This window comes from Oryzias melastigma, linkage group LG11 (genome assembly GCF_002922805.2).
Source record: "Oryzias melastigma strain HK-1 linkage group LG11, ASM292280v2, whole genome shotgun sequence".
In the NCBI taxonomy this organism is placed as follows: Eukaryota; Metazoa; Chordata; class Actinopteri; order Beloniformes; family Adrianichthyidae; genus Oryzias; species Oryzias melastigma.
Genome location: NC_050522.1, coordinates 9,453,590 through 9,475,163, shown reverse-complemented (window position 1 = coordinate 9,475,163; position 21,574 = coordinate 9,453,590). Strand labels below are relative to the sequence as shown.

The following is a 21,574-nucleotide window of genomic DNA, read 5'->3' as shown; positions in this document are numbered from 1 at the left end:
TAAACGCACACCAATGGAACAACATAACTGAGCACAACACAGCTGTGTTTCCTCCATTGATTATTGATCAGTTAAAACCCTTTGGTCACACAGTCTGAGTCTGTTGTGATAACTAAGGTGTGAAATCCGTGGTAGGGGGCTTTGCATTCGTCTTTGCTTGGAGCCATCATTCAAATCTCTACATTTATTCATTAAATATTGATATATTAAATAGTATTTTAAGATATAAAAAATGCAGAGAAAAGACCAGCAGCATTATGTGGTTTTTAAACCCTATACCCTTTTAATGCAAAGATGGTTTTTAAATTGTTCAAGTAAAGAATGAATCCTTTCTGAAAGCAGATATAAGTTTTTAGAGTATACTTGATAGTTTAGTGTTTAGGAAGCAAAGAAAAATCTGTCTTAAAATTTGTAGTTTGCTAAATTTCATGGAATCATTTCTGAAAAAAGAAAGAAAGAAGAAAAGCATTTTTTATGTGTGTTTTGGGAATTTAAGTGCCCAAAAACCCAGAGGCAACAAACACACTTTCTAATAATTTCAGCAAAAATACAATTTATGATATTTGTCTTGTGAAATGACTGCATGGAGCAATAGATCTGTGTTTTATGAAACAAAAATGGAATGAACGTAATTCTTTGTTTCACACTGAGAGCAACAGAAATAGTCAAATCCTTTATTTATCAATACATTATAACAGCAAAATAAAAATTAAAGTGTTCAGGGTTTTTTTTTACTATGTTTTTAAATGTAAGTAAACTGCAACATCCAGTAAATTTTAAAGAATGAAGTACTGAGAATCTATCAGTGTTGGCATAGTGATGAGTGCCAGCAGCAATGATCTGATCCACGATGAACCATTAGGTCGTCATGAATAATAAATGTTAATTCGATTGATTTGACAATAAAGCGTAATGGCAAATGAAACCGTCTGTTTTCCTTCTTTATGTTTTGTTCTGTGGTAAAGCAGCAAACCATCTTCAGAACTGAAAATCAAACAAGCTTCCTGTAAACGGAAAAGTATAGAACCATAAGTGAGCCATTTTCTATAGGTGACGTCACATTCACTCGCTCCAGATGTCATATACAGTCAATGGGCCCACAGACAGCACTGCCTGATGACTTTCCTTAAAACCCGCTCAAATAAAAACTATGATTTTGGTGTTTTAAACATGTTCTTGTAGCATTTTTCAGGAGATGGAAAACATATATGAAGGCAATTAAAATTGCATTCCATGTAGTTGTTATGCACCATAGGGGGACTACAAGCTCCACTTGCAGACAGATCCATGAACGTCTTTGTTTTCCTCGTCTGAGCTGGTATCTGTCTCACAGTAAACAGTAGGATAGCTCCAATATTGTTCACTTTTTTGTTGCACTGCTAATGTTAGCTTGGGGCCTTGAGGGGCTGTAAGCTTGTAGGAGAGCATCTAAGCAGATAGATGATGGGAAGTAGGGGCGGGTTCACACCAACGGTTCTGCCCACAAATTGGAGGTGAATTTCAATGCAGAAATAATGTCCTATAAATGTGATTGTTTTTTAAATTTTGGATAAAAATGGCATAATCAGAATTAAAAGACCACTGGGAACACCTTTACTATAAATTCTAAATCAAAAGATGATTGGAGGGGGAACCTAATTTAAAGTGGCTCCTAAATGATTCTTTTTTGGGGGTTAAATTAAAAAATGTTTTTTCATACATTTTGGAGATTGTTTTATCGGATTATAATACTTTGAATATTTTTAAAAAGGCACATTTCATTGTTCACTGATTCTCCAAAGCCAAAAAGTGACAGAAATAGTTTTAAACAGTTTTTAAAAAGTCATACAAAACTTTATTGTATACTATAAAAATGTGAATTTATTTATTTTTTAATCATCTGTAGTTTCTGTTGGTATCAAGTTATATTGGCAAATACAATTTAAAAAATCCCAAATGTGCTTTTATTTTTCTAATTTCTAATAAACATGACTAGATTTTTTTTTGCATTTACTTGTAGGTCAATTTAGTCCAAATTTTGCTCATAAAATGCTTCCTCAAAGGGGCAGGGGCTGAGCCCCCTCGTCCCAGTGGATACGCCCCTGCATTGCGCGCATGTGCGCATCTGTGAGCATGCAGCTGCGCTCAGCAGATACCTTGGATAGCTCCACACAAACAGGCGCAACGAGGAGGAGGAGGAAGTTCACCTGTGAGCTCGCGCTCTTCAAAAACATCCACTGCTTCTCCACTCTTGTCAGTTTGGACCACTTTCATCAGCCTCCTCTGTGGTTTCTGGTCACTCCTCTTCTCCTGAACTGTTTTTTGCCTCCAAACCGGACATGGAGCAATAGATCCGCGTCTTTTTTGGAGCTCAGAGGACCGTCTGTTCGCCCCCCCTCCTGCAGGAGCTGGAGAGATGCCCCGCGGGGCAGGATGTGCTCCAGCCGCAAGATCCTGTGGAGCCTGTTCGTGCTCTCCTTGTTGGAAGTGGGCTTGGGAGTGGCGAGCATCGTCCTGGGCGCCGTGGGCATCAGCTGGGTTCGAGGGGAGCACAAGCCCCGGCAGGGCGACGCGTCCCCGGTCTGGAGCGGACTCTGTGTAGGTCCTGCAAAGTCTAGTCCACGTTTTTGCTCCTCTTGAAGGTCCACGCAGGATAAGTGGGAACATGTGTACAACTTTGAGCCCAGTCTGAACTGATGGGGAAGTATCTGTAAAAAATGCTTCGAATAACTGTTGAAAACTTCGAAAAAACAGGAATTTGTTTAAAGTTACGTTTTAATATATTTATTATAATGAAAATGATCGTTCAATTTTGTCAATTCAATTGCATAAATGGTAGCCTAAAATATGAAAATAACTGGAAAAGTAGTGAGATTATCAGTCCATCTATAGAGATTTTACTTAATGAGACATTTTATAATAATATGCTATAATCTATAAAAAAGGGTCTACATAGGCATTTAAAAAGGGAAAAAAATATAGAATCATTAAATGCTATACAGGCCAAAAATGAGCATTTTTTGTTAGTTCCAAGTAAATAGAACTAAAAGTATTTGTGTTCTTTGAGTTTTTATGTACTTAATTGTAGTTTATTTTGATCACAGTGACAAAAAAATAGTGTAATAAATTTAAATTACTAATTTCAGAACAAAAAGTGAACAAATTGAGAGTATAATCTTAGTATATAATCTTAATAAGATGGCCTGTTTTAGTGAATCTGTACACAATCTAAAACTAGCACTCATTCTAACAGCATAAATCTACATTTTTGTTTCCATCATAATGACCATTAATGCCAGTCTAATTTTATTGGACTTTCAAATAACATCCTTAAAACTAAAACTAAAATTACAGCAAATCTTGAGATGTTTTGAGTCTTAAATCAAGTTTTCCTATTGTAAATAATTTGGAGCAAAAGGATTTTGACTGACTTTAATAAATATTTCTAGATCCTAGCTCTAAATGAGACAAAAAGAAAATCTCCACTGAGCTAATTTTGAGAAATTGTTAGAAGAGAAGTTGAAACAACTTCAAACCTGGTAAAACATCTTAAATATTTCAAAACAAGGTTTGAAATCACACAAACGATTAATTATATATAAGGATTATCAAAGTCAAGAAGAGGTTAATTTTTTTCTAAAAATGAGCGGGAAGAAGTAATATTATATAATCCCACCACTGGGATGTTATTTATTTTAAATATTTATTTAAATATATATAAATGATATATATAAATATTGGAGAGCTTATTATTATCTTCAGAAAACATTCTGACATCAATTTAGTTAACATTAATACGGACCACATTTTATGCCTTAATACCTTTTTTGCTCAAACAAAATGTCTATAAAACCCATTTAACACTCGTTTTATTTTTTACTTATTGTCATGTAGGTAAAACTCAAATTCAGCTGCTCCCGTTTGTGAACAATTACAATCAAATAAAGTTTTTACAACTTTATGACTCTTCTGGTTGGCTCTCTTACCGTCGTGCATTATTGTGTCTCTACTGTAGCCTAAAACTAAATTAAATAAACCAGTGATCAAAATTAATGGTAGAAAATCAAAAGAAGGACAAAGTGTTGACATACTTTTACTGTTACCTCCAACAAATGTCGTTTGAGATCACTCCACTCGAGGAGACACTTTACTGTTGCACTAAAGGGACAAAATAAAATCACGGCCAAAAAACAAACAAACAAATGGAAGTGTGTATTGACAAAGCAGGATATGCAATACTTCAGATAACTTGGTGTCATTTATTCTTTTTTTACAGTTTCTGGTCTGTGGGATTTGTGGAGTGCTGTGCGCCCGAAGGAGGACAGGTCTTATTGTAAGTAAACAAACAGAATTTAGTCTCAAACACTAAAAACATTTTAATTTTATTAAATATTGATATTTAAAAGGGAAAACACAATTTCCACTCATGCATTTCAGTCAATTACATTATAGATTTACAGCTTTTAACCCTTTAACACCGGAGCTCCAGTTTATGTTCTTTGATTTACTGTAATTTTTAAATTGTTAACGCGATCAATGTCATTCCAGTAGATTGTGAAGGAGAAAAGTGGCAGACTCCTTTAAAATCTTGTGTTAAAGATTTTGTATTTAAGTGTTTAAGTTTCTGAAGTTTTCCAGCATAATAAAATCTTTGATTTGTGAAATTTCACTTGTCTAAAACATGCAAAACCTTATTTGTTTATAATTTATCTAACAACTAAACACATCAGGGACAGAAATGCTTTTATTTTGAAAGAACCAGAAATCAGGAAGAGATGGGAGATTGTGCTGGAAGTAAAATAAACACTATTTATTAAAAAAAAAAAAAGTCATACTTATGCATGTATTTGAGGAAATAATCACAAAAATTACAAGTAACTAAAGCGGTGCGCAAATATTACTTTCAAAAAGTCCAATCCAATGGTGAACATCACCACAGCCCAAAGACCAACAGGAGCTGAATTCATTTTACTGATGAATTTTACACCAGATAATTTTTACCCGATATAAAATACCCAATAAAAAGCATCTGCCATTAAAAATGTCAACACATGATACTACTTTTATGTTACTTTCAACTGTGGTTTCATGTAACAAAAAGGAAAATAAAAACATAGGAAGATCATAAAATCATGTTTGAAAATTACTAAAAACTTGAGAACAAAAACAAAAAATTCCTAAAAAAAAAAAAAAAGATTGTGGAGACTTGGCCTTTGATCCACCCATTCCTGTGACATTTACCCAGTGATCTATGACCCTCAGAAAGATGCAACACATTGGAAATCATGTAAATACTTTAGCTCTGGTGAAAATCCCCGCCGGGGGTTAAGGGTTTCCCCTAAAACCAGTTTTATTTAGTCTGTTCAATTTTTAGCAATCATTCATATTTTACGACTAATTTTTTGCATCTGTAAAATTGCCTGCATGAAGCCCAATGAGGCAAATTTCCATTGTGATTTTGGGCTATATAAATAAAATTGAATTGAAATCAAAAGTTTGTTTGGATTAAACACACTCCTTATTATAAATTTTAGTGTCCACGAACAAAAAAAATCTAAATTGTCCCAGATAGAACAAGCTCCTTAAAGATCCACTCCAAATAAAGTGTATTTTTTGTGTTTTTAAACCGGTTTTTGCAGCATTTTTCAAATGATGGAGGACAAATATTGAGACATTTACATTTAAAAAAGTGTATTTTTGAGTATTTCTTTATTCATACTGTTGTGAATCAGGAGAAAACAAAGAAATGCTGTGTAGAAAATACACTCACCCTCCTTTAAGCTTTTAGTAAAAAGGAGGGGAAAAGGGGACGGGGTTGCTTTGCACCAACTACTACTCAGAGGTAAATTTCTAATTAACTCTTGCTGCTCTTGTGAGGGAAATATGTGACTTATACAAACATTGATTAATTCACAAAGAGTTCCTGTTGTAATCTTTTATGTGTCTTCTCATGAGTCGACCTTGATAACACCTGTTGCTTTGCTTGTATAAGTCACACATTTCCCTCACACTCTGCAGAAACTATGTCCTACCTTTTTGGATTTTACCTAAAAACGCCATAATTATATTTAACAGAAAGTGTTTTTAAAATGGATCAAAAGATGATCGGAGTGGGACTTAAAAAACAACAAATAAAAGTAACTTCACATTAACAGATGCAGGAATGGATCGGTTTAGCTCAAGTATTGGTCAAGCAACAGCACAATTTAGATTTACCGTGCATCCCTTCTTCCACATTTTATTATGTCACAGCCTTATTTCAACATGGATTAAACCATTATGGGTTTTTAAAAATAGATTTTTTCAGGAAGAAAACTGATTTAATCCGTTTTAAACAAGGCTGTGACATCATAAAACGTGGAAGAAGTGAGGCGCTGTGAATAGTTTCCAGATGCATTGTACAAGCTGTTTTCTTTAACAAACTACAGTCTTGGAAATAAATAAAACTCAGTTTTGCTGCAGTTTTCTTATGTGAACTAGAGTGATCTATAGCTCCTGTTTAGCTGCTGACCTTTACTGCAATAGTTATTTTATCTGTTTTGCTCCTTACGTCTTGGTTTCAAAGTTAATTCACAAGAAAGTTATAAGATTTATGATTTTAGATGTTAATGAAACCCAAATGGATTCTGAATTTTGTCACTCCTATCATCTTTTGAGAGTAGTCATTTAATTAAAATTACGTCGTTTTAGCCAAAAGCTAAAAATCTGTTGTTTTTTACAACATAGTTTCTGCAGAGCGGCAGTAGATCTTTAGAAATTCACCTCTGAGTTGTGGGGTCGGAGTGTCGGCATGGAGCAGCTCCGCCCCCTTTCCTATCCCCGTTGCTGAGATAGATCCCAGCTTATTTCCTACTTTTTTTTAGTGAATTTTTTTTCTGCTCTATTTCACAACAATTTGAATAAAGAAACAGTCAGAAATGTAGTTTTAAGCTAAATCTTCCTCAAACATATCAGAAAAATGCAACAGGAAGATGTTAAAAACACCACAAACTTGTTTTTCATTGGAGTGGCTCTTTAAATATTTGAATAAATGGATGTTTAAAGGTGTAATGGATCATAGGTTGTATTTTGCTTTACACTTGTTTTGTATTTTTGTGTCCATACAAGAGAGTGTGTTGTTCTCCAGGCAGAAGCACAATGTTTTCTAAAGAGACGCCTGTGAGAATCAGAGGAGACAAGCAGTCACTTCTCTATTTCTGTCACTCTTCCAGTCGTTTTTACAGTCTCCCGGTGTCTCCAAGTCATCATGTTTTCTCTGACTCTCTGTCTCCTGCAGGCAAGGCACTAATGATGGATCAATGTCAGTCCAATCTGCTGTAACAGAGACATCCATCAGTCTCTCCCTATATGCTTCTCACTTTTGTCGTTCTCCTCATGCCTTTCCCCTTCCCACCACTCTCCATCTATCTGCCGTTTCCATTCAGCCTCATCTTCATTTCTCCTTATCTTCCTCACTTCTCCTCCTCTGCGTGTGTGGGGGGGTGATTGAGTTAGGTGGGTTTAGCCCCGGCCCCCTGCCAGCCGCTCTCCACACTTCTCCGAGTGCGGAGTGTAATCAGAGATGCCCCTTTCCTTTCAGTTAAGCCACTAACGGCATTTGTACTGGAAAGGGTGAGAGGAGAGCTGAAGTGCAAACACAAACACACATTCAACCGGAGTGGAAGGGAATCATTTTATACTTTTAAAGGCAGACTGACTGAAGTGCAGTCTTTTGTCCATTAGACTCTTCCAGGAATTATCTAATGCTCCATCCAGGGCACGTCTTTTGTTGATTAAAGTCTCAATACTACAGAAATATAGACATTTATGGAGAGAAAATAGTCTGAAAACATTTGTATTTGTGTAATACTTGATTTGCAACTCATTAAACACATTTTATCTGTAACCGTGTGTACTTGGAGTTGTGTATTCACTGTCGAAAACTTGCAGTTTTCGCATCTTGAAATTACAGCAGCTTGAAACTTACTATGAATTCTCCCACAAACACAAATCTGTACATAGGACACAAAAATCACCTGAACCGCCACTTTGAACTTAGATTGTGACTAATAACTAGTAAAAACTTGACTTTTTTACACTTTCTTATGCTGTCTTGCACTAGTAACTCTGATCTGTGCGTCAATGTGTTTTTGTATGTGTGTATTAAAGATTGGTATGTGCAGTCCAAATCCTTTGTTAGTTCTAAGATGGTGTAATTTCAAGTTGTGCGTTTGTAAATTGCGTTTCGTATTTGTAACTTTTTGATATTTGAGTGTACATGTGAATAAACAGCTGCAACCACATACAGCTATGCTAAAAATGCATTGCATAAGTTACAACTACATACCCACAAATCCATTGAGACTGTTTTCTCTCCATAGTTTGGGCATCGTTGACCTTTCCCTCCCTGTGTGTGTCTTTCAGATGATCCTGTTTTCTGCATGCTGCATCTGTGGTCTGATTGGAGGGATTCTCAACTTCCAGTTTGTCCGGGCTTTGAGCAAACAGCCGGACAAAATGCATCTGGCTGCCATGACTTTGGCCTGTCTAGGTAAGTAGGAGGGGACAGCATCTTGATGCATTATTGAACACACAAATATTAACTACCGTATTTTCCGGACTATAAGTCGCGGTTTTTTTCATAGATTGAACGTCCCTGCGACTTATACTCCAGTGCGACTTATTTACGAATTTTTAATGATGAGATATGGACCGTAAGTCTAGAGTGCCCTCTTATGGTGATCTATGCAATTACTTTAATTACTTTAGTTATTCAGACGTGACACAGAGGACAAAGAATTTAACGGATTTAGTGATATGGAGTGAGATTGCGTGCAATTAATTACAGTAAAGATACAAAGTTGATGAGTTCTTGAGGCTATAGTTAAATAAAACTGTTATGTTATATAAATGCTACACCTTTTCGTTTTTTTCATGATGCTAATATGTGAATATGTGTTGACACATATTCAGCCTGTTTTCTATTCACTTATGAATGTTATAACTTCCCTTCCAGGATGATGTAATATCGTTTTTTTCAACCAGTTTGTAAAATAAATTACTTGAAAAAAATGCGACTTATACTCCAGTGCGACTTATAGTCCGAAAAATACGGTATATGTGTGTGATCACAAATGTTTCCACTGAAGATAATAGAGATAATATTAATGCAAATGTATTTATTACTAAACGGGTTATTTCTTCAAATATTCATACTTTTCTGTTAAACCCACTCTGATGGTCTTTTGATCTATTGCGTTCCCAGTGTTCGTTTGATTATTATTATGCTGTTTTAAGGCAAAATGCAAATTCGTTTTCTAGGACATAGTTTCTGCAGAGCGGCAGAAGTTCCTTAAAAATTTACTTCTGACACTATATTCACACCATACAAGCAGAGAGGGACATGAACGAGCTTCTTTTTTTTTCAACTGTTTTCTAGCTCACCTACAATAGGAAGAGACTTGGTTCAAAATGTCAAAGCGGTGCAAATCTTGCTCCAGGCTTTTTCTTTCCTAAACATAAAAGACCTGGTGTGATATAATTCCAGTCGGTCACAAACAGCAATTATTAGTTTCTCCTCAATGATCAATTTTCAAATGTTATTACTTCTTTTATTTTAAAAAGATCCCACCCCCTATGGAGGGAGAATGTACTAGTTTGTTATTTAAGAAACTTAAAGAGGATAATAAGATATTTGACATATTAATTTATTGACTCTTGCACAAATGTATAATCATAAATGTTAAGTTAATTATAAAACACCATATTTTCCCCAATTCCATAAAGATGTACATATTTATATAAAATCAATATCACTCTCCAAATCTGAGTCTCTGATTGGTCAAAGTTCAGCTGTTTGACATTCAAGCAGTCTAAAGTCCAACTGGTTGAACTTTCAGACGTGCAATGAATGCTCGGTTTGTACGTAGAGCCCGAAAGTTGACTTAAAAAAATTGTTTAGCTATACATAAACACGGTTTCAAACTCTGAAATGCAGGTAGACACGAGCCTCGTTTCCACTGAGTCCAGTACGGGAGGAGTGGTACGGTACGGTCCAGTTAATTCTTCAGATAATTTCCATTCAGTTAAGCCTCGCTTCCACTGAGTGGTTTGTTTTTACGGTGCATGCGTGGTGTCACTGTGTCATTGTAGTGTAGCAACTAGAAACGCAACAACAATGGAGGTCATTCAGCAACTCCTCTTTTTCTTGCTTTACTTTTTGTACATTGTAAATAACAGGAATTTAATGTTGTTTGAAAGAAGATAAAGCCTGGTTCACACTGGACGCAGAAGCGCCACAAAGGTTGCTTCCACTTGGTGCCCTTGTTAATATGGTGCAGTTCACATCAGGCGCGGAGCGTTATGGTCCACCACGCAAGGCTCGCGTCGTGCAGCGGGTCTTTTTGGAGTCTGGTCTAATTTGTGCGCAAGTCACGAGTAATCTGCGTCAATTCTGGCAGGAAGTTACATGAGAAAATCCAGTTTATTTTCAAAATTATTCACAAGAAACTACCATTTACAAATGCGATCATGTTTTTGTATTTAAACAGACTGTAGAGATGAAAATAAACATACAATCATGACACACACAAGCATGCGACACACAAACACACACCGATCAACGTAGTGGGCTGACTCTGGAGCAGAGCAGGGTTGTGTTTTGGGTGTAAACAAACAACAAAAGAGAGGCAGAGAGCACTTCTTAGCACGAACACGGGGTAATATTTTTAGGTTATTAATTTACCCATGATGGCAAAAACAAACAAACAAAAAAACTCTAGCAGAAGTGCCTGTTGACCGTCGCAGAAAAATGCGCATCTGGTGTGAATTGCAGGAGAGGGAGCATGCTGCGCACACTCCGCTCTGCACTCCACGTCCAGTGTGAACCTAGCGTGGGAAGAATACCGCCGTTAAGAGTAAAACGGAACCGCTAGCTTAGCGCTATATTGATTCCTTCTAATATCGTCATCCCTTTCTGCCCCAATCGTCCTGTTCTACTTTTCTATGGACTTACAACATATGGGGGCCCTGAAGAGGTACGGGTCGGAACTGTTTAATGGCTCAGTTTGACAATGGAAACACTCAAAATACCGGACCGTACCGTACCGGACAGCTCAGTACGAGGCTGTAGACTTTTCATTGAAAGTGTTCCCACCCCAACTTTCACCTACATGGTACTCAAAGCTCTCAGTTAACACACTTTATCCAGCTAGCTTACAGCCCCTCACACCTCCAAGCTAACATCAGCAGTTCAACAAAAATGCAATATTGGAGCTATCCAACCATATAGTTTTGAGCCAGATTCCAGCTCAGACGAGGAGAAAAAGACATAAATGGAACTATTTGTCTACAAGTGGAAGAATCAAAATGGAACAGAGCAGAGAGCTTGTGGCCCACTACGTCATAAATACATTATTTTTCAAACTGCTGATTCACGACAATATGTCTAAAGAAACACCCAGAAATTGGATTTTAATCTTAATTTTCTTTATATTTCCCCTTCACACTGAGGAAAATGCTCCAAGAACATGTTCAAAACACAGTTTTCCTCTCAGTAAGTCTCTAAAGCTGAAATCAGCCACATTATTATCCTAAAAATAGAGAAGTGGAGTAAAGACTTCAGTCAGGAAATAAGCCAGGGGGTCTTAATTAAAGGATTTGCAGTAACGGCTCCACGGCTGCCCCTTCCCCGTGGCAAAGCAGCAGTGGCTCATCAGGCTTTCTCAATTAAGGAGAAGAAAATGTATTTCTGAATTCCTATGTCCATGACAGGCTCTCTCATTTCGTTTCCAGCATGTAATTAGTAAGGATTCCAGTCTCGTGCATTGGAGTGAGACTTGGATTTTCACAAAAAGTTGTTCATCTGCAGGTATCTCCTCCTGTACCCTGTCAACATGGCTGACCTGTCGGCTGGCCAGCTCTGAGCAGCAGAGGATGTTCATGGAGAGGGAGCACTCGCTGCACCACTCACATGAGATGACAGAGAAGGTAAGACGGACCGTAGCGGCACACGACATGTGTGTGAACACTCTAAGACATCAAACGTGTTTGTGTCCCTTTCAGGAGGTTCTCGACAGCTCGAGCAACGGCGTTCCTCAGATCTCCTATAATGGACACATCGCTGCATCGCCATGACGATTTGTCACAAGAGGCCACTTGCTCACACTGAAACAGACAGTTACTGAAGTACCTGCTGTCAGATCCAGCTTGTACAAACCCTGTACCCTGACTTCAGGCCAGCCAGGTTCTACATCTATTGGAACTTCCTTTCTTTCCTGTTTCCTAAAGGAAGACAGGCAGCATGGCGACAGCTTTTGTGCTTCTGAATTATTATGCAAACGTGGGTTCACGTGGACCCTCTCAACTCAAACCAAAGCCAGGCTGATGGTGAGAAGACAAATGTCTGCATCTGAGTCCAACCCCAACGACTTTCAGAACACAACGTAAGCATGCAGCTGATCCGTATGTCTGAGGGAGTTTCTATGTTTCTACCAGACACTCATTGACCTCGTACAGGTTAATGAAATGCAGCTTGCAATAGCCGAACCGTATGTATCATCTGGAAATGGAACGCATAGATGTGAAAACAGAGTGACGCTCTATGAAATGTTCTGTATATCTATGCTTGTACTTCAGGTAACTATAAATCAAACATATTTTTTTATACTGCTTCTTAGAAAATGTATACAAATAAAGTATGAATAACCTGAGCTGGTTTGTCACAGTGAAGGAAATGTATTCACAAGGATCCTGAGAACATGTAAGACAGGAGAATGGTGATTGAGGGCGATTCCAGAGGGATCTGGCTGCAGACACTTTCAGTTCCGGTCGAGCACTTCCAGTTCCGGTCGAGGACTGCAGCTTCCGGTTGAGCACCTCCAGCCACAGTTGAACAGTTCCAGGTCCGGTCTAGCACTTCCAGCCCTGGTTGTGCACTTTCAGTTCCAGTCGAGCACTTCTAGTCACGGTTGAACAGTTCCCTGTCCAGTCGAGCACTTCCAGTTCCGGTCGAGCACTTCTAGTCACGATTGAGCACTTCCAGTTCCAGTTGAGCACTTCCATTTCCGGTCGAGGACTTCAGCTTCCGGTTGAGCACCTCCAGTCCCGGTCGAGCACTTCCAGTTCCGGTCGAGCACTTCTAGTCATGATTGAGCACTTCCAGTTCCGGTCTACCACTTCCAGTCCCGGTTGAGCACCTCCAGTCACGGTTGAACAGTTCCATGTCCAGTCGAGCACTTCCATTTCCGGTCGAGCACTTCTAGTCATGATTGAGCACTTCCAGGTCCGGTCTAGCACTTCCAGCCCTGGTTGTGCACTTCCAGTTCCAATCGAACACTTACAGTTCCGGTCGAGGACATTCAGTACCGGTCAAGGACTTCAACTTCCGGTTGAGAGCCTCCGGCCCCGGTTGAGCATTTCTTGTCCCGGTTGAGCAATTCCAGTCCAGATTGAGCAATTCAAGCCCCGGTCAAGCACTTCCAGTCATGGTTGAGCACTTCTAGTCCTGGTTGACCATTCCCGGTTGAGCACTTCCGGTTCTGGATGTTGATGCCTGCAGCCAGGTCCTCTTTGGTGACTCCATCAAAAGAGTGAAATATTCATCCTCAGCAAAAAACAAATTATACATTAAATGTTTAAAAATATGATCCCAAAAGCCAGGGGTTAGGACCCCTTTAGGATGCTTTGTCTGCCACCCAAACCACACTGCCCCTTTTGCAGTTCTCCTGCAGGTGGTGGACCCACAGGACAGTGATCCCATGTTGTCCCTTTGGACTGGACCCGATTGGGGCCCACTGGAGGAGTAGCCACCACACACTCACCTGCGAGCCTAAACCTCAGGCCTAGCTCTAGAGTGTGGCTCTGCTAACACCAATCTGGGATGACGTAACAGGGTCTTGGTGTTTCTTACTCATAAGGGGATTCTGAACTGCCCCCTGTCTGGCTTGTCACCAAGGACTACTCTGGCATGAGAGACCCACCAGGGTCAACATCCCCAGGCAGCTCCTGGGATTTCTCAAGATCTCAAACCCCTTCACCCAATGATTTTATAAGCTAGAGTTGCTACACTAGCTTGTTGCATATGCAAAGTTGGAAGCCATATTGGATAGGGCGAGATGCCTGTTTACTGCTGTGCTACAATTGCACAAACAGAGCTGGAAAAACAAGAATGTTACACAAGTAAATTATTACTGCCAGCAGATAAAGGAGATCTTATAGAAATCATTTTAGAAAGATTTACTCTCAGAATAGTGAACAATTAGGCTGATCTGTAGCCTGTTCAAAGTAAATGGTAGCTTTAGACTGCAGTTTCCACATTTTCTGTCAAGGCTACATATGAATTTTTTGTCTTATGGAGGATGACTGTGCTATTTGTATGTGTGTTAGACCTCAGATCAGACCAGACGACCTATGGGTAAGCATAATAACTTACTCAGCTTAGTTATTATTGTTATATTATGTTATATTAGTCCTTAATGGTAGCAAGCAAAAAGAGAAGAGCCCAGCGCCAAATCCTCTTCCGGTGGGCGAGCAGGGACATGTGGCGTATGGAAAACCGTCTGCCCGGTGTTGCGCGGGTGCCTGACTCCTTCTGATAGAGGCTGGGTTGGATCCACTCGTGCATTTGCCCTGCGGCAGTGTGTCGCGACCGGCTCCGGCTTGATAAGCCCCGGTCGCCGAGTGGTTTACAGTAAATGCCGTCCAGACCTCCCCACATTGTGCTAACTGGGCTCTCTCTCCTGTCCAAGGGCCCCCTGGACTGGCACCGTTCCCAGTTTGCACCGACCGTGTTGCGCCACCCCAGACATGGACCAGTAAACAACAGATGCAAGGGGTTTGAAGCAATGTCGGCTACCCACCGACCCGTCTTAAAGCTGAGGCGTCTAACAGTTTGTGTAAATCTTAGTCTGTGTGTAGATTTGAATAAAATCACAACCATGCATCAGGTATACATTGTTTCCTATATGATAATGTACTTACTTCTGGAAACGTTTGAAATGTCATTCATCTGTTGTACAAAACCATTAATACTATGTCATACCATATTTTCGTGATGATCAGAGTTTTTTTCCTTTTAAAACTGGACCAAAATTAAGCATTTTATGCTCATTTTACTGCATCTGCAAAGCCATGTTTCATTGTTTTCTGCCCTATCCAATATGGTGTCACTCTTCAGGTATCTTGGACAGCGGTAACAGGCTTGCGTAGCGTCTCTAGCCCAAATGACTCATTAATGGGACGTCCCATTAAGATGAGGCCTCGGGGAAGATCCCAGACACACTGGAGAGACCATGTCTCTCGGATGGCTAGGAAACGTCTCGTGGTTGATATATGAAACACTGTACACACACATTTTTGTTGAAATAACAAATGTGTTTTTTTTTTTTTTTTTTAAAAAGGCCTCTAAAACGCTGATACATAGCATTTCTTGTCTGTCCCCACAGCCAAGCAAAACACTTTACCACAATTACAGAGCCCTACACATGACATAAAAAGTAGTATTTTGTGTGCAGAAATGATCATTTCTATGGCTACAATTTGGTATTTAATGTGTGCAAATTTGTATTTTTAGCACACAAATTATCATTGTAACTATGCTATGTATGTTTACATTAGAAGTAGAGTCATCTGGACCCCTCAAGACAGCACGCTGAGCTTTTTTTTTTCAATGATTTTTTATCTTCATTGGTGTCTGTGGCCGAAATTAAATTCTGTCCACCTTTGTTATGAGTGGGATCACACATCAGCATAAGGGTGGGTCATCTGGACCCCATAAGATAGCACAAGGTTAATGGCACACATTAACAATTGATATTGTGTGCACACAAAATACTAATTTCTGTACACAAAATACTAATTTGTGTACACAAAATCCTAATATGCATGCACAAAATATAAATTTAAGGAAACAATTTATTTAATGTCATGCCCAGGGCTCTGTACACAATGGATCATATACAAAATCTACATACAGTAAATCAATTACAAAAATGTTATTTTGGCATTTATTTTTGACTCAAAAGCATAACTTTACAATTATGGTTGTATATTTAGGTTCAAATACAAATGTTAGTGGGTTTTCACTGCTGGTACCCAAACACATTCTGTGTATTTAGCAGAAAATAACATCATTTGGGTCTTTTGCAAGTCATTGGATAACCAAAAGTAAGTTATCTCATTTATTTTTCCTTAAATGTAATGATATATTACATTATTTTCAAATTATCTACGAGATAATATCCTTTTGTCCCTTAAACAACAACATTATTTATATATTTAATGAAAACATAAGAAGTTCTTACATTCTGATTGATTTTGGTTTCTGTCAGAACCTGATGTTCACCCTCATAAGCTCGCACACAGTGACTGCAGAGCAGGATTTGAGAACGCCTCCCCGTCTGACTGCAGCTTAACACAATGATGCTTTTGGCTCCGTTCAGAGGTCCTTCACTCACTGCAAATTCAACTGGAGGAGTAAATCTCTTATATTGCTCCTCTCAAACATTTCAGCATGAAGTGCTTCAGGAAGCAAAAGGAGAACGAGCGATAAGCAGCAACAATGCAAGCGTTTAGGAGCATGCACACGGACGCAGCAGCGACTTCTTCAGAAGTGATGGCGTTGACAGCATCATGCTGCTCCATACTTCATTGTGAAGTTTGCAGAAAGCTCCAAGCAGTGATGTGTGAGTGTGTGTGTGTTCATCAATGAGAAGCCGCGGGGTCTATTGCTGACTAAGAAACCACGTCCCTATCTATCACCTTGACAACACACAGGAGTGGGGCCATGCCCCCCCAGAATACAGCACATCTGCAGCCCCCCAACACACACCCACATGTGTTAGACAGGGAGAAATGCTGAATCATGGGACTTCCTGTGAGGCTACATGGGGAAATAGACACTAAACTTGAGAAGAAAATCACTACAAAGTAGAAAAATCTTCTTAATAAGAATTATACTATAGTCCGGGTGAATACTCGATTCTGATTGGCTGCTGGATGTGGATTAATGGGCTGTAAGACATTCAATTTATAGTAATTCTATCTAAAAGTTAGCTTTTTATTGCTTATTTTTCCCTTTCTTTTTCTCGTTCTTTCTATATTTTGATATTGTATTATAGTATTTCTTTTTGAGAAGATATTGTAGAGACTTTCTTATAAACTTTAGTGAATATTTTCTCGTGTAGCATCACAGGAAGTCCCATGATTCAGCATTTCTCCCTGTCTAACACACGTGTCACCGTGATTTATCACTTTATAAGTATTTTTATTTGCTAATTTTAAGAATATGGTTTGTATGTTTGCAATTTTATGTACTTAATTGTAGTTTATTTTGATTAAAGTGGAAAAAAACTAGTGTAATAAGTAGAAATGAATCATCTTAGAACAAAAAGAGAACATGATCTTAGTACAAGTTGCCCCAAATCCTTGTAAAATCTAAAACTTTTACTTATTCTTAGAACCGAAATCTACATTTTAACATATAAAAATGTTAAAAATTGTCGGAGATTTGATGAGGTTTCTTCATGTTATGAAGAAATACTCAAATGTGTTTAGATATATTAAAAACATCAAGCAATAGGAGCATTTTTGCATCTTAAATCAAGTTAATGATATTTAATGATAATTTCCCTATTTCTAGATCCTAGCTCCTAATTAGACTGAAACAATCCTTAAAATTGGGCTGATTTTGAGAAAAGCTTGTAAATCTGTGGAGCAAATAGAAGTTAAAACAAATCTGGTAAAAATATATTAAATGTCTTAAAACAAGATTTGAAATCTAGAAAATAAAAGCACTACATTGTGAAAAAAATAATTCTAAAGCAAGTTAGAAAATACAGAATACAAGATACTTGTCTCATTTTATACGAGAAAAAAAATCTGCCAATAGAACTAATAAAATGTATCTTGGACAGATTCATTGGTTACATTGCTCTGAATATCGGAAATAAGCGTGTATTGTTTTCATAACATTTTATATCCACAAAGTACATTTATGTTCAATATTATAAGCTAATGCTCCCCCCCCCCCTTACTAGTAAGTTAGTTTTGTCTCATATCAAAAATATTTAAGCTAAAAACTCTAGAAAAATACTTTGAGATACTTTTTGTTTTTACAGTATTTGTCTCTAAAACGGTATGTGTTGATCAGCTGCTCAGATCCACTCTTTAGGTCACCCTCATGATCCGAATGTGACACTGGCACTGAGAAGAGGATCCAGAATCAATGAGAACCTCCTCTCCAGAGCGTGATCCACACATTACATCACAGAGGACAGAACATTACGGAGGGCATGACAGTTCAAGTCTTCATGTAAGGAGAACGGACTGTTAATCTTTATTGATACAACTAGTTTTTCTTTGACACTTTTACAGAAAGAGGACATATAAAAATTAACCCCATCATGCCTAAAGTATTTCCTATTATATAATAATAATACAAATAACACATTTTATTCTTATTGCGCTTTTCTGGGCCCCCAAAGTCACCTTACAAGTGCAAAACAAAACATAATTAAAGGAAGAAGACAAAAGTTAAATGCATACAATTATAGATTATTTAATATTGAAGGTCAGTTCAGTATGAGGTTTTTGTAGGTGATGTAATGAGGAAGTGGAGCTGCTGCAGGACGGGTGTGAGGAGGGGAGAGGAGAGGAGAGGAGAGGAGGGAGTTTGTGTTTTGATCTTGGAGCAGCTGAAGTTTGCGAATAGTTTTGTAATGGAGGAGGCCTGATATGATTGAGTTTCAGTCGTCTTCAGGGTTTTTTTTAAGGTGGTGCTTAATAAAGTTGAGTCCTGGATTTAATAATACGTTCCAAATTAGACCAAATAGCGTGAAAAGGGGTTAATTATATACTCTAAAAAGGATAATTATTTAAAATCATAGGAAATACTGTGGAAACATATGAACAAATTGGTTTTGATTTTGTTTTTCTTTATTGATTTTTGTTTGTTTTCTTCTAATTTTTTTTTAGGGGGGTGTAGTTCTTGGGATAGTTTCTTACAAAATCAAACTGAACTGTTACATTATTTTTGCATTTCTTTGCCAGAATATATACCACGGAGATGTCTTATTTCTGCGTGGAGTTTTGACATAAATGAAACACCGTAGACTGCAACTCAAAGTAACACACAAATATTATTTTATTAATATTATAGACCGGGGTCGGCAACCTTTAACAGTAAAAGAGCCATTGGGGGTCATTTTTTACAGATTAAAACCTAGAAGGAGCAGTATAATCTAACCTTTTGGAATTGCATTCATTATCTTATTTTTTTTCATAATAAATATAAATTATGTCTATTTTTTGTCACAAACAAAAATATAAAAGGAAACTAGCCTTTCTCAAAATGTGATTAACTTATTTTCAAAATAAAAGACGCTCTGTACAAAACAGGATCATCTCTGTGCAGCTTGTAACCAATGTAGTGCAGCACAAGATAATATGATAAAAAGATCAAACTTTTTTCCCAAGTTTTGCTTTGCATATAAAATCTGTGTATTCTGGAGGTAACGTTGAGCAAAGAAGACGTCTTCAGGTCTACAGGGATGTAAAAACCTACAAAGTTTATCATCTAGCACCTCAGACATCAATTTATACATTTAACTCATCTAAATTATATAAATGCCAATTAAGTAATCTTTAATTAAAAAAAAAAAAGTCAATTATTTTATTTTTCTTTAGCCAGAGAGCCAAGACTATGCAGAATCCGAGCTTGGGCACTTTAAAAAAAAATGCTTATTAAAAATAGGCCTAATCTAAAACAATGATTTTATAAATCCTGATGTTTGAACACAATACATCAAGGATATTTTTTTAAAAGAGAGAGATAGCAAGGTGAATGGATGGTAGTGTATCCTCAAATAGATTGAAATGATCACACAATTATGCAATTTTTAAAAAAAAAAAAAGGTTAATTACTGCTAATAAATATCTTAGGATGCAGCTGGCACACTTAACTTTTGGAGGGATGAATCCACCAGATAATGACTTACTTTGCAGCTTTTGCTTCACATTTCCTTTTGTAGTTCCACCGCCTCACCACCAGGGGGAAACCTAACTGGTTAGAGGCAGATCGGTCCTCTTTCCGGAAATACGTCGTGTTTGTTTTCCGGTCTTCTCCCGCAGCATGGAGAACCTGATCCACGCTGAACCAAAACACGTGAACATGTCAGCTGAACTCGCGGCCGTCCCCGGCTCGGTTCCGGTGGATCCAGCGTCCGCGGGGGCAGAAAAAGCCGCGGGCGGTGTGGCGTGTCTGGTCCCGTCTTACTCCGCCGCCGTGGAGCTGCTGTCAGCGCCGTACTCCTGTCTGGTGATGAACACCCGCAGGAGGCACGTCGTCCTCCCGCCGGTCTACCTCTACAAGAAGAGAACCGGAATCCAGGAGGAGCTGGAAGCGGAGCTCCTCAAGTTCTCTCAGAGGTATCCCACAATCCCTTGCTGAAGCATTTTAACGATTAGATTAGATAAAGCAGACTTCATTGACCCCTAGTATACTTAACTGACTTGGCGCGACAGTGCACTAGTTCTGCTCATCCATCCATCTTCAGAACCGGCTCAATCTCTATGAGGTTGCTGGAGCCTATCCCAGGATAAAGCACCCAAAATATGTCACCAATCTGTTGCAGACACACATTAAGAGACTATTTAGAGTCACATATTGACCCGTGAAGCATGTGGGAGAAAGCCCACACATGGAGGAGAACATGTAAACTTCCACACAGAAAGAACCCAGCTGGGATTCGAACCAAAGTGAGCCAAAAGTGCTGAACACTACACCATCGCACAGCTCTAGTCCTGCTCATTCCTTCACTTGTGTACTTGTCAGCGCCTCCCCGGTGATTTCCTCCTCGATGGAGTCCTATTTCCAGTTTGTTGTTTTTCTGTCTCTTCCTGATGCCTGTGTCCAGAATGTAAAGGAGCCTTGATTTGTCCTAAAACTTTCTAAAAGTCCTCCTGGACCTCCTTCTGCTGATGGTCTAGGTCAGACTTTGATCCAAATGAGCAACCAAAACCTTAAAGCAGTGATCGCCAACATTTTTCAGTCCATGTACTATTTTAATTTCAATATTTTCACAGACCAACCTGAAACTGAAGTGATTCCTTTTTTTTCTTCTTATCTTCCAGTTTTGTTTTACACTTTTGAAAGTAAAGTTTATCTTCATCCTCTGTAAAGTATCTGCTGCTTACAACTGTATTTGTACTCTAGAGTTCGGGCTGGGGACAGGCACAGGGAGACACAGAGTTGGGCCCCTACAGCAATGTGAAGGGTCTAGATCTTCCCTAAATTCAAACTGTCGAAGTTGAAGCCTAAAAAATCAAGATGGCAACTTCGGCGACTTAGCAACTTATACTCAACTTAGCAGCAACCTCATAGCATTTCATTGCCGGTTGCTGAGCTTCATGCATTATTATTATGGTCTGTAGGAACAACTGTTACAATATTTGGAGAAAAGACTGTTGGATTTTGTCTGTTTAGTGGAGAATTCTTTCATTTTTAAATCAAAGGCTCCTCTTCTGTTTCCTCAGTGGCTCTTTTCTGCATAAAGAAACCTTCCAAATATGTTTGTTTTTGGTAACTTGTTACTGGTAACTAGCAGTTGGTCCAATCACT

General features: G+C 38.4%; 2 protein-coding genes across 2 annotated transcripts in view; both read left to right on the top strand.

Annotated features, from left to right (window-relative positions):
* Positions 1-1,986: 1,986 nt before the first annotated feature.
* LOC112137487 (transmembrane protein 196) lies at positions 1,987-12,605 on the top strand. The gene is made up of 5 exons (XM_024259828.2): positions 1,987-2,577; positions 4,256-4,312; positions 8,383-8,509; positions 11,828-11,946; positions 12,022-12,605. The coding sequence occupies exons 1-5, from the start codon at positions 2,095-2,097 to the stop codon at positions 12,091-12,093; spliced, it is 858 nt and encodes a 285-aa protein (XP_024115596.2). The 5' UTR covers positions 1,987-2,094; the 3' UTR covers positions 12,094-12,605.
* A 7,057-nt stretch (positions 12,606-19,662) lies between these two features.
* The window catches only part of polr1f (RNA polymerase I subunit F), a 5,149-nt gene continuing 3,237 nt past the window's right edge, over positions 19,663-21,574 (top strand). The window contains exon 1 of the mRNA XM_024261010.2: positions 19,663-20,382. Coding sequence (XP_024116778.1) covers positions 20,087-20,382 — 296 coding nt within the window. The 5' untranslated portion in view covers positions 19,663-20,086. The remainder of the gene's footprint in view (positions 20,383-21,574) is intronic.

What these genes read in the sequence shown, in the direction of transcription:
- LOC112137487 (XM_024259828.2), top strand. Translation starts at nt 2,095, where the DNA reads ATGTGCGCATCTGTGAGCATGCAGCTGCGCTCAGCAGATACCTTGGAT. An exon ending in GAAGGAGGACAGGTCTTATT is followed by an intron (nt 4,313 to 8,382) that starts GTAAGTAAACAA and finishes TGTGTCTTTCAG; the next exon opens with ATGATCCTGTTTTCTGCATG. An exon ending in CACATGAGATGACAGAGAAG is followed by an intron (nt 11,947 to 12,021) that starts GTAAGACGGACC and finishes TGTCCCTTTCAG; the next exon opens with GAGGTTCTCGACAGCTCGAG.